This window comes from Equus caballus, chromosome 16 (genome assembly GCF_041296265.1).
Source record: "Equus caballus isolate H_3958 breed thoroughbred chromosome 16, TB-T2T, whole genome shotgun sequence".
Taxonomy (NCBI): Eukaryota; Metazoa; Chordata; class Mammalia; order Perissodactyla; family Equidae; genus Equus; species Equus caballus.
The window spans coordinates 50,774,977-50,788,225 of record NC_091699.1 but is presented as its reverse complement, the minus strand read 5'-3'; the positions used below and the strand labels follow the sequence as shown (position 1 = coordinate 50,788,225).

At 47.5% G+C, this 13,249-nt stretch overlaps 1 protein-coding gene across 3 annotated transcripts; it reads right to left on the bottom strand.

Annotated features, from left to right (window-relative positions):
* Positions 1–12,219, bottom strand: ELP6 (elongator acetyltransferase complex subunit 6). Of its 3 annotated transcripts, none has more exons than XM_001495415.6 (7): positions 11,780–12,219; positions 10,049–10,127; positions 8,966–9,036; positions 6,610–6,728; positions 5,312–5,513; positions 3,301–3,447; positions 1–2,107 (listed from the first exon to the last, which is right to left on the bottom strand). In XM_001495415.6, the coding sequence occupies exons 1-7, from the start codon at positions 11,831–11,833 to the stop codon at positions 1,979–1,981; spliced, it is 801 nt and encodes a 266-aa protein (XP_001495465.2). In that variant the 5' UTR covers positions 11,834–12,219; the 3' UTR covers positions 1–1,978. The 3 variants fall into 3 exon arrangements, 2 of the variants coding, with proteins under 2 accessions (XP_001495465.2, XP_070093938.1); XM_070237837.1 differs by lacking the exon at positions 11,780–12,219 and adding an exon at positions 11,528–11,770; XR_011426927.1 differs by lacking the exon at positions 5,312–5,513 and having other exon boundaries at positions 11,780–11,976.
* Between the last annotated feature and the right edge of the window lie 1,030 nt (positions 12,220–13,249).

The window sequence follows — 13,249 nt, the reverse complement described above, 5'->3', positions numbered from 1 at the left end:
TAAGGTTGACACAAGATTTTAATTGATAAGTGATTAACAGTGAGGAACAGATTCTGTACACATGGGAAAAAACAGGAAATTATATCCTTTATTATCCATTATTAAAGAAATGTCCATTTCCACACAACTATTAAACTAGTAAAAAATAAGTGAAACTCAACATTGGTGGAGGACAACCTGGATCACTGCTAGCTGGCTCCATCATTCTGAAGAACCACCTGATAACATGAGGGCCAGTCCAGGCTTCAATTCAGGAATTCCGCTTCGGGGAGGAGACTCTAAAACGTCATCGTCCCTCACTCTTCATAGGCCCCCTCCCTGCTCCGTTTCTAGCACTCATCACAGCCTAACTCATGTTACATATATTACTTCTCAATTTTGTTGCAGGCAGGACCTTTTTGTCACTGTCACACCGTCAGTGCCTACAGCAGCCTGCCATACAGAAGGTGGTATTTCTTGAAGGAAGGAAGGACTGTCCTAAGGAAACAAGTTCTTGCCCCCATACCTATATAGAGATATAGTACATAAAATTCATAACAGCATAATTTATAATTACAAAAACCAGAACCTCCACACTGAGAGACTAGCTAAGCAAATTAGAATATAGTGACACCATAAAATGCTGACTAGCCATTAAACATTAAAAATTTAGTGAAAACATTTACAAATTAAGTGAAGAAACATAATAGCAACATTCATATCATGTAAAAAATGTTTCGTGGCACCTTGTCCATTCAGAACTGTAGTTCATATGAAGCTTGTAAAAATACTGAAGCACTAATAAAAGAATCATTACATTCTTTAATAACTACTTTCTCTTAAGTTACTTATACTTAAAATTTTCAAATATTCTATCAGGTCTGCAATATTCAGTATGCTGCGACAGTCAGTATGATTTGAGCAGAAGGGTGATGAATTGTTCCCTTTTACAAAGACTAAAAAATGTAAAAAAAAAGTTAAAATTAAATTAATGGATATGAAACTTCCTTAGTCCCTGCAAAGCAGTGTTATTTTTTAATTTTTAAAATCAAATTCATTGTGGTATAATTTGCATACAATAAAAAACACCCATTTTAAGAATACCCCAGGTGTCCACCCTGAGATGACCTTGACTGAGGGGCTGAGTGTGGCAAGTTGCATCTACAGGATGCTAAGGCAACAGCTCACCTCCCACAGTCTTCACAGGTGAAGGAGGCCCCATCCTCCCTGGCTGCAAGAACATTGCTTACCCCTCTCACCAAGGCCGTACACAGCTGGGCCCAACGTAAGGCCTCATGTGACCACGACCAGGGTGCTAGGCCCTTGACGGCTAGGTCTCATCAACATATACAGGAGGAACCTGTGAACTGGGCTGGGAACCTGCCTCTGGTTTCCTTGAGGGTCAGTCAGCAAACGTGGACTTTAGAGTCAGGAGTCCATTACCTACTCTACATCCTTGAGCACACTTTCAAACCTCTTTAAGCCTGGACTTAAGGACTCACTGGACTTAAGGGAAAAATACCTTTGCAGGGTGAAGGTGAAAATAAATGACACACTCCATGGGAAGCCACGATGTAGGAACTCACTTGATACCAGCCATGACTACCCTGGTTGTCACCCGGGATGCCTGCCATCCAGGACTGTCTGCCGGCTGGCACATTCATACCCACTGAGGCTCCGGAAGGCACATAACGGGAAACAGGTAGTTGGGACTAAAGCAAATCTACATGGAAAGCTCCAAAGGACCTCTTTCACCTGGGTTCCACATGCAGCGTCTCTCAGCAGAGGAAGGGCGGCAGACTCCTCGCATGTTTTCTGAGCAGGGCCCAGGGGAACAAAGGCATACGGGCCCAGCACCACTCGGCCATCGCTGGGTCACACGGAGCTACCAGTCCAGCCTGAGATACTACTACAAAGGTGCAAAGGTCCACTCCTATTCGGTCGCTTTATCTTTCACATCTGCAAATAGTTAAAGTATCTGCACCTGCCTCTACTGAGGTCACAGAACAGCAGGAGACATTCCTTTGGCGAAAAAGGACACACTCTTGTCCTGTATCTTGTACTGGTAGGTGAGGCTGCGATCCCGCTGCGCTGTAAGCTGTGATGGTCTCCTCCACAGGATCCTCAGCTACAATGACAGGGAGAAGAATGAAAGAGGAGCACCTACCCCAAGTACCTGCTCCACTGTGAACCCCACCTGCCTCCTCCACAGCCTTCAACTGAGGCTCCTATGAGATCAGTTTCACGTGCCATGCCATAACGGGCCTGACTTCTGAAACAAAGCTGATTACCAGCTAACTAAAAATAAAGGCTTCCCCTTCATTACAATAGTAGTATTCACTCATTACAGAAAATGTGAAAAAGAAAGAAAAGGAAGAAAAAAAGTCATCCAGAGAAAAACCATTAAAGTATTTTTATGTATTTCCCTCTGGTCTTTTTTCTACGCATGGGTCTGTAATGGTGGCTAGACTGATTTTCAAAATCAACACATTAGTATTTATACTCAATTCAGAGGCTCAGGAAGGTCAGACATTTATTTGGACGATGTCTCCACTAACTAGAAGACTCGGGGGACTGGCTCCAGAGCCAGGCCACAAGCTGCCTGGCAGAACCTTCTCCTCACACTGTGCCACAAGCACCACCAACACAGCATTTCTGGGTTTGCTCATTTGCTTTATTTTCCATGCCTGTCTCTGAATGACTCTAAGCCAAAACTCCTACCCAACCTTAATGGGTCAAGAGTAGTCAACATAAACTTAATCGGGAAGTTGTGGCAGAGGCTTTGGGGTGATTCGAAAAGAGAAGTTTCAGAAAGCACAGAGGCACGGCAGCCCCTTGGGAGGAGTTGAACCTGACCTCCCTCCCAGGGGCAGGCCTCTTGGCTTTGGCCCCGTACTCCAAACCTTCTGGTCAGAGGCAGAATTGGGGAGGCAGGAACCCAGGCCACAGGTACAGCCTCCCCAAGTCTCTATTTCAGAAGGAACAGTGTCGATCTGAACATATAAAGCCTGGGCTAGTCCTGGAGAGAAATTTTACTGTTTGATAGCAGGGTCCCTGCATTCCACTCCAGCCAGCTGTCTCATCTTTAGGAGCGCCACTCAGGTCACAGATGGGAGACTGTGGAAAACCTGCATTGGTGTGTGGGGCTAAGCACCCTCCGGAGCAGACTCTGACTTGCATTCACACAACTTCCATCTGAAGGTATGCCCCAACCAGACAAGCCCTCAGGCCCAACAGGACCCCAACGTGCAGTCTAGAGTCAGGCACAGAGGCAAGCAGCCTGCTGTCCAGTAACACCCCCAAGTCCCAGCCCCTGCACACCTGCCCATGCACATCCCTGCAGAAGCCAGTGGCGAGGCCCTCGGCCCGCAGGATCAGGTGGCTCTGGTGACTAAGGCCATTCAGCAGGACGTCATTCTCCTCGTCCTCGGCATCTCCACTGTCGTGCACAAGGGTCACTATATTTCCCTGCAACAGAGATATAAGATGGAAACCTGACTGGAAGGGACAGTAGGATCAGGGACCACTGGGCTCTCAGGGCCTCTACTCCCCTGCACACCCTCTCACAGATCAGCCTCCCTGCTGCTGCTGAAACCATCTCCTTTGTGGGAAGGACCCCTGCCTGGGCTCCAGGACCCTAATTCCAATCATCTGCTGGACAGTTTCACCAGCACGTCCAACCTGTACTTCCAGCTCAAATCATCTAACACTAAGCTCGGCCTGAGGTCCCCCCGAAAGTTAGTGAAAAGCGCCATCATTCTGCCAGGCACCAATCCATCCAGTCAACAGTTCCTGAGAGCTTACCCTGTCCCAGACCTCGCAGTGGGGATAAAAGGCGAGAGTCGTGGGCCCTGGAGACAGACAGATCCTGACAATACAGGATACAACGCCAGGAGGAGGGAAGCATGGGGTACTGGGGCAGCACAAAGAAGAGGCATCCTGTCTAGTGAGAGGAGAGGGCGAGGAGGTGGGCACATCTGAGCTGAGTTAGACGGCAAGGAGGAGCTGGAAAAGCAGAAGCAGAGGGGAAGGTCAACCCCATCAAAAGGAGACGCCTTGAATAACAAGTCCTTTCAAAGGAATACTGTTCAGATGTTAAAATGAATGAAGCAGATTCGTGTGTTCTGTTTTGGGGCAATGGACACCAAAGCATACTGTGTGTTATTAAATGAAAAAAGTACCAAACAGTGTGGATGGTAGGTAACCAGTAATGGGAAGAAAAATGCAGGGAGATAAATATACATACCAACATGTTCAAAGATGCATAGACTCTCTAGAAGGATGCCCACTGGGGGGAGGGCGACAATTACTTCGTACCAAAGTATCCTTTATACTACTCAGTTCTTCTTTCTTTCTTTTTTAAACCATTCCCAAGTTTTACCTTCTCAGCTAATAGAAGTATTTTTACAAAAAGAGGGTGGTAGTGGTTCACAGAGCAAGCTGAGCTGCAGAAGGTGGCTTTGATTACTTCACTGTCACCCCAAACCGCACTGAACTGTATCCTCCAAGCCCCTTCCATTTCCTCCTCCTTCCATTCTCTCCACATCACCCTCGTTCCTGGCCCTGTGACTGCAGCCAGGACAGCATCAGAAGTTCCCCTAGAAGAAGTTTCCAGGCAGGACCTTGCACAGAGGAGGTGCTCAGCATGCAGTGCTGGGTACATGCACCCCTGGCTCACTCAGTTAGCTCTGTCTCCCACTGCTCTGCACACTCAGCCCGACCACACGGTGCCAAGGTCCACAGTTCCTACCAGCTGCACCATCACACACTGAAGAGTGGCCACTGTGGGCCAGACACTGTGCTGGCGTGTTACAAGCTTCATCTCACTTAACTCCTGCAGTTGGGTTCCTGTGAGGTAGGCACCACAGCCATTCCTATTTTACAGTTTGGCCTACTTTATTGTTAAAGTCTTTACTATGGCAAAATCTCTTTTTGCCTCATAATTTGACAATAAAGGTTACATCCTATACTCGTATTGCACCTCATAATTTTTAAAGCAGTTTACACCATCTCAGCTGATCTTCAAAACACACTCAGAGCAATAATGACTTGCCCCAGTACTATCGACTGCCCACAGGACTATCGCAGTCCCACACGTGACCACCCGCAATAAAGACAGTGCTGGCCATCCCTTTAGTTTTGAGGGCTCTAAGTGTTAACAATGGCAAGTTGTGGAGAGCAGGGAGAGTAAACCAAAAGATTCCAGGCCTGCCAGAGTAACGCCAAAACCCAAGCAATTAAACAAAAAAGATCACTGCAGCAAGTGAGATCTGGGCCTGTCTGGGTCCCTAGAGGTCACAGGCGGGAGCACGGAGAACAGGCCCATCAGTACCTTTAGCTCACAGCACACAGTGGCTCTGCAGTAGTGGATGAAGTCCAGCACGGCCACTGCCCCCACACCCAGGCTCAGCAGCACACTCAGGTCGTCCACCAGCAGCACCGGGCACCTCCATGCAGCCTCCGCATTGTCCCCAGGCTTCAGGGCCTCCCGCACAAACTCAAACAGTGGCTGCAGGTTCCCAGTGTTGGCCTCCCTGGGACACAGGGCAAAAGTCACCAGAGAGTTCACTCTAGAAAAGCTTATCTGGGGCTGAGTAGCTCCACAGGAAAGTTAGGGGGAGGCAAAGAACTGGATCACAGTTGGCAGCAAGGGGTTCACAATCTGGTTGGAAAGAAAAGGCACGCACGCACACAAAAGCTGTACTTCAATTCAAATATTCTCTGAGGCCTACCAGGGACAAAGCACTGTGCTAGAAACTGGGGGACACAAAAATAAATAGTACCTGGGGCCCTGAAGAGACATCATACAGCCTCTCAATCCAAGAGCTGAAGGCATCTGGAAGATTAATTTGAACTGGGCAGGCAGGAGCAGTCTTTCCAGGAGGTGAGAATTGGATATAAAAAGCTAAACAGCAATTCAAGTGTCCTGGTGGTGAGGAGCAGTGGTCTAAGGGCTGTTTGTGCAGATAACAGATTCAACCTATTTCTGACACAAGCTGGCCTAACTACCCCTGTCTTCCCAGTGACTACCCTTGACAGTCATTTCCCAGCAACAGTAGGGGCTCAAAAAGCACCGGAGCACAGGGCCCAGGCTCCTGCCCACTGCCCCACGCTCCAGGACTGAGCCCCACTAACAGCAAGGAAAACTCCCCACAACCTGGGCTCAGGTGTAACCAGGCCCATCATTCAGATGAAGACACCCAGGTTCAGAGACGCAAAGGGCTGTGTGCGAGGTCACATGCACAGGCCCAGGGCACATGGCTTTCTGACTCCACACTGCCTCCCAGCCACTGAATAAGGCTGAGTCTGAGAGAGGGCACAACAGGGAGAGCTCCTGTATGGACTCCTTTGGGGTCAAGGAGGAGCAGCAAGCAGGTGGGAAGTCTGCACGGAGCTATGTTTGTGGCTGATGCTCATAAAGGACGAGAAGCAGGAAAACTAATCTCAGAATACTAAACCAGTGGTTGACAAACTTTTTCTTAAAGGGCCTCCTGCAACACCAGAGAAGTATCTGACTCCTGAAGCCAGCTCTGTGCTCCCACACCTGAGGAGAAGGAAATCACACAGCAACCCTCGTCTGGGCCCACCAACCAGGCATACACTTCTGGGCTGGGCTGCAGGCTGACTGACCTGAGAAACTGCAGAGGGTGTGGCTCCTCCTGAGACCGGAAGAAGACATCCACTGAAGACTTGAGACCCTCGAGGAACACGAGCTGCCCACGTTCCCGTGCTGTGGTCAGGCTGACACCCTAAGCAGGACCAAGAGGAGTGAGTTACTGCACCTTGCCAGGGAACCCATCAGAGAGGCTAGACTCCAGCTCACAAGAGGGCACAGGACACATTCCAAACCCTGCAGAAGTGTACCTGTCCACCCAACGTACAGGGCCCATGTCTTCTTTCCCCTGGGTGTTCCCAACCCCACAAGCCCTATTCCATTTTTCAGATGTGCGTTTACATTTAATTGTCACATTCCTTAAAAGCTTACATTCTTTTTCTTATATATTTTCATGATTACCCAATACCTGTTTTAAATTTGTAATAGTAATATAAAGTTTCCCTTTTAAATTCAGGTATTTATAAAATTAAGCACATTTAAAAACAGTAAGTAAATAATAACAATAAAATGGTGGGAGAATGACCAAGATCTGGAAAATGCTGCTGCAGGAAAAAGGGCCAGACTTTTGGCTCTGAATTTCAAAAACCCTCTTGTTTACCCATCAGTTGCACAGGACCTCAGGGTTGTTCTGAGGTTTTAAATAACATAACTCATAGACTGTAACTGTCAGCTGCCTGGAATACATTAAGAACTCATTTTAAATAAGTTCTTCTTGACCCTTTTCCTTTAACTGAAGAAGTAGTCCCATCAGGGTTGGGGCAACGTGAACTCTCAATGCGCTAGCTCAGGGTTCAGCAAACTTTTTCTGCAAAGAGCCACAAAGACTTTGCAGGCCATACAGTCTGTTGCAACTACTCAACTCTGCTATCACAGAGTGAAAGCAGCCATAGACAATTCAGAAACACATGAGTGTAGCTGTGTTCCAATAAAACTTTATTTACAAAAACCAGGGGGTGCAGGTTGTAGTTTGTTGACTCCTGCTCTAGACCAGAACTTCTTAAATACTGCTCATCCTAAACCACCCAATTAAGAATCCCTGAGACACCTGATTAAAACGCAGATCCCTAAACCCCACTCCAGACCTCCAGAATCAGCAGCTTTGGGGGCAGGGCCCAGAATCTGCATTTCAACCAACACCCAGGATGGTGACACAATCTAAATATGCAACCCATTGCTCTATCTGTGCAGACACACAGGTGACATGGAACTCTAGACTCCTCATGCCCCTAAACCAGGTCTCAATTGCTCATCCACATACCAGTGTGCCCTACTAGGCAACACCATTAGCAAGAACAGCTACCCCTGACAGAGAGAACGACTTCAGATCATCACCTTTGCTCTTGCTCGTTACCATTCTATTGATGTAAGTACAATAATACACCAAGAATACAGAAGCTCGTGCTCTAGTACTTTGTAAACCCAGCACTGTGCATGCCATTCCTGCCGTGGTGGTGAGGATTCTAAGCTAAGAGAAAAAGTAGCCAATCTGGGTATGAGTACACAGCTTTCTTATCCAAAAACACAAATGCAGGGGCCATAGAGACATGCTTCACAGACCTGGAATGCAACATGTGTTTCTGACACGACCACTCTCCCTGAGCTCATGCCCTGACCTCTAACATAGGAACTTCTTCCTTCTCTGTAAAGGATGGGCAAGAGTCTACCCTTTTCTCACCCTCTCATTTGTTTCTCCCCATCAGAGAAGAGTCAGTGACTCGGCCCAACAGTAAGACTGGCATTTCAAATATGACTGTTGACGCATGGCTGCATGGCCTGGTTCTCTTCATCTCTGAGGCTGGCATATCAAAAAAATAAAAAAATCCAGTAAGTCCACCTGGTCACAGGTCACAGATAATGGCCCAGACTAAGCCAGAAGGTTCACCAGCTCCTCGGCCATCTTACTTTTGCCTGCTTGTGCCTGATGAGATGAGGAGCAGGCCAAGATGAGGTGAGAGGTAGGTGACAAAAGCACCTCTCCCCAAAGTGGGGTCCTAAGCCCTAGACAGACAGTGGAGACACCCAACTTGGCAGCAGACCAACTGTGATCTCTAACCCAGGAGGATCAAGATAAGAGTCCACACTAAGAAGGAGAAAACCTTAACTGGTCTAGAATCAGTAGAGGTAGGTTTGATTAATTAACAACAGATCTGGTTCTATAAACTCTAAATTAATAAAACACGCAGAGATGCTGCCTTAGCCCTTCAGATAAGGGCCTCAGGATCCTACGATTTCCTTAGTCCCTTCTTTGCGAAAACAACCCAAATGAGAAGCACAGCCTTAGACCATGCTCACACATGCATGGCACGCATGCACACACACACTCTCTCTCTCTCACTCAGGGACCTCACCACTGAGTTCTTAAATATTTACCAGCTTCTGTCCCACGATATTGTAGTGACTGAAGGACTGGATGAGTGCCACAAAGCAGACTTTACAATTAGCTGGAAAACAACATAAATTGATTTTTAATAAAGCCCTGTTTACAAACCAGTCTTGTACACTTCCTACCTCTGGAAACAAAAGCACTGTGACAGGCCTAGAGGCCCAGAGGCCTTGCAACTTGACATAACCAATTTGATTTTAAGACGCATTTTTTTCTTATTTATTACTTATACCTATTTCATTGATTCAGAAATGTACTTCTGTTAGATGTATTACTAGGTACTTTATTTTGTTCTATTGTAAATAAATTGTGGTTTTTAAAAAATTATATTTCTGTTTGTCGTTGGCATACAGGAATACCATGATTTTTTTAAACGGGTCTTATATCCAAGAGGATATAATGGCAGCACAAAGAAGCTCTAGCTACCTTACTAAACATAATTGAGTCTAATAATTTATCTGTAGATTCTCTTGCTCTTTCAATGCTGACAATAATTTCATCTGGAAAATAAAATAACTTCCAAAGCTGTACATTTTACAACAAAGAGTGCCAAGGTCTACCTGGATCCTGGCCTGGCTCAGAAGGTGCCCAAGAAGAATCAATTGACAAATGAGTCTTTTTTTCATTTGGCTGTTTTCTTCTTCTAATCTATTTTCATGTGTAAATTGCAGTGGCTGTACTTTTTTCTTCCCTGTGTTCTTTAGGAAGCATCTACTGCCAGGGCAAAGTATCAATGGGTCGAGTGCCCAGAGACGTCAAGATACAAAAGGATGGAGGAGCAAATAAATCAGGAGGCCACTAAAAGACCTCAGTGAGGCAGTGCCTGTGCAGAGCATAGAGAAGGGGAAGGTAGGATGTGGATACAGTGAGCACATGCCACTCATTGGCAGGGGTCGGGAGGGAATGAAATGCTCCAGTAATCTGTTACCTAATAAACAGCCCTTTGGCTACCCAAACATCAAAGCCCTGGCTGGTTAATACTATTCCCATTGCTTCCTGAAACAGGGGTTTGTTTTTGTTTTGGTTTTTGCCTTGGGTTTCTTTTTCTTCAGGATCAATGAGATTCATACCTTTGAGGTAGAAGGAGAGAAAGTGGTGCACAAGGAAACTGCCATCTGTCTTGGCATCACACAGTAGAGTCAATTTCCCCTAAAAGAGGAACACAAAAAGATGAACTAGATTCCCTGGAAAGAGGTCAGATGAATACAGAAATCTAGTTGATTGTGTCCACTCCTAAATTTCTACAACTGGAGAGTGTATTTTTTAATTATATATATGCTAAGTTTACAAAAAAAAGAAAGAAGTCAAAATTGTGGAAAATTTGATCACAATTAAAGTGATCAGTATTAAGCCACTCATGATGGCAAGCGTATCTCAGCCTCCACTTTCCCAAAGCAAAACAGAATAAACCCCCTTCTCTTCCTCTCTCCTCACCTTAGTAAGTCAGGGACCAGTCTTGGGGAGAATTAGATCCTGAACAAAGGAAGTTTTTACCATCAGACTCCAACAAAAATCACAGACTGCCAGGATTGGACGAGACCTTCTAAAAGGTCAACTGATACAACTTCCTCTCTATTTCTGATTTGGATGTCGATTCTGTCCCACAGGGTGGAGGAGAAGGCAGAAGCAGTTGTTGACAGAGACCTCCAGTAACAAAGTTCTCCTCTCAATAGCCCTTTACACTGCTTCAGCCAGAGCTCTGATCATGGAAAGCCCTGAAAGATCTCTAAAAATGGTCTCTGCAGTGCCGGGCTGTCCTGCTCCAGCCATCTCTAGTTCCTTGTCAGTGTCAGGGAAGGTCATGATCAAGTGGTATCAGACACGCCACCTCACTGCTGTTGTGACTTTTTTTCACTTATAAAATGTGAAAGATCACACTAACAGACCTTAAGGGTTATCCCCCAGCGCTGCCATTTTCTGATGCCCACTTCGAACTTCCATTCCCTCCCTCTGGCCCTGGGCTGAGGATTTTTAAAGGTGCCAATAGCAACTGGAAAGGTAACCAGCGCCATCTGGAGGCATGGACAGACAAGAACTGCTGGGCCACTAAAATCTGCAAGGATCTACTGAAAGCTACAATTTGCCTGGCACTATGGGGTCATAAAAAGGCTTTACACATATGGTACCTTGGCTGCCTGGAGGAATTTACCACTTCATTAGGAAATCAAAGGTTATGAAGTAAACCAAATATATTCCTAGGAGAGGTAACCCCTGAGCTAAAATTCGAAAATTTTCGAGGTGCCCTAGAGTGCGGGAGAAAGCGGCGAGGCCAAAGGCGGAGGCGGTAGAACCCAGTGTTGGCCGAGAGCAGCTTCAAAGAGCACTAGTAGACACTATGAGGAGGACGAGGAGCAGCAGCGCTCACTGCGAACCCGCCAAATGCTCCCGGACCACAGAGAGAATCAGGGCAGTTAAGAAGCCGGTCCGACGTGAAACATGGAGAATCCTCTCTGGCAACCTCCTCTGGACGCCGGGACGCCCAGCCCAGCGAGGACGCACAGGGCTCTCCGATACACATCTGTGAATGTAAGCCAATCCAAACGTCGAACCTGCTTCCTGGGCACTTTCAAGAGCACACACGGCCTTTGAGAAGACTCGAGAAGGTCCAGAAGCCCACCTTCCGCAGGCGCCAGCATAGACCCCAAGCCCCGGGGCGGCACTCCCCGAACTACAACTCCCAGGCGCCCCCGTGACCATAGAGGTCGCGTCTTTCCCACCGGTCTGCACGCGCTTCCCCCGGAGACGCAGTCTTCCGCCACGCTCCCAGGACCCGCCCCCTTCCCGACCGCGCAACTTCTTACCTGCTCTGCCCTGTCGGGGGTGGTGTTGAGAAGGTGATTAAGTTCTGGGAACATTCCGAGCTCCCGGGACGAGCGCCCGGGACGTGAAGTTAGGCTGCCAGGGAGACGATAGACGCCCAAGAGAAACAGCTACCACGCAGCAGCGCGCGGAAAGAACGCGCATGCCCAACGCTTCTTCTAGGCTCTTGCCCGTAGCCAATCAGGCGGGGCCTTGACCTGGGCCGCTCCCGGCGCACGCGCGTGGACGCGCCTCTGGCGGGGGTTCTGGGAAGCGCTGGGCTGTGTGGGTACTTCTCTGGGGGTTTGAGGCTGTCGATCCTTCGTAGTGGTCTTCGACCCACAGCGACTGGGTGTCCTTCACCCTCCATTGGCCTCGCTCTCTTTCTAGTCCCGGGCTTCTAGGCCTTACAGTCCGTCCCTTCACACGTGCTTGTCGAACTACACCCGTGTCCCACCTTTCTGGAAGCTCGGGCTACATCGATGAACGAGACAGACGGAGGTGCCCGTCTTTGCACAAAGCAGAAAAGCATGCAATCCAAACATAATAAACGCGGAATTATATACTATTGAAAAGCTCTGTGGAGAAAAGCAAAAGCAGGATAAGGGAGTAACAATGGAGAAGGGACAGGTTTCCAAAGTGAAGAGGTGTCACGGTAGGCTCACTAAGAAAATGTAATTGGAACACGCCCTGTATGACCCTCGTCAGGCCCTTTACAGTACCTGTTCCCGCTTCCTGGAAGGTTCTTTTCGCAGATACTCAGCCGAATAAAAAACACCCCACTTCCTTCAGGTCTTTGCTCAGGTGTCACTTGATCAGCAAGGCCTTCCTGAGCAGCCTATTTAAGTCGCAAACTGCCCCTGCCCCAACTCGTCTTACCCTTTTCTCCTGCTTTTATTTTTTCCATAGCATTTATATCTGGTATACCATATATAGGTGTAGCCTAGTCAGCCTCAGATCACCAGGGACAAATCTGTAATTCGACAGAGACAGGTTTACTGGCTCATTGCAATGAGGGAAATAGCACATTAGTGGAATTCTGGTGCCTGTCACCAAACAAAGGAAAGAGTTGTTTTAGGATTTGGGGAAGGGTGGAGTTCAGGTGAAATATAAATGAAGCAGTGTTTTGATAGGCTCAAAGCAGAGCACAGCTGTGTGTAAAGGGATCGGTATCTGGCCTGGACTGCAAAGTGGACCAGGGGTCTGTAGAAACTGCAAGCTTAAGTTAGGTGTGGAATGTAGTCACTTATCTGAAGCTCTGGACCTGAACTGGAAATCGAGGCTGCTTCTCCGTGTCAAAATGACTTAGATCCTCCAAGAACGGAATGTTTTATGCTTACTGATATGTGAGAAAGAGAAAAGCAGGCCCTGGCATCCAGGAGCTGGCCTGATGCTCACGGCTAGGTCTTGGTGTTCTCCTGTTGAGCATAAACAATTTCACAAAACGTCAACATTAGACTGATTGTGATGGA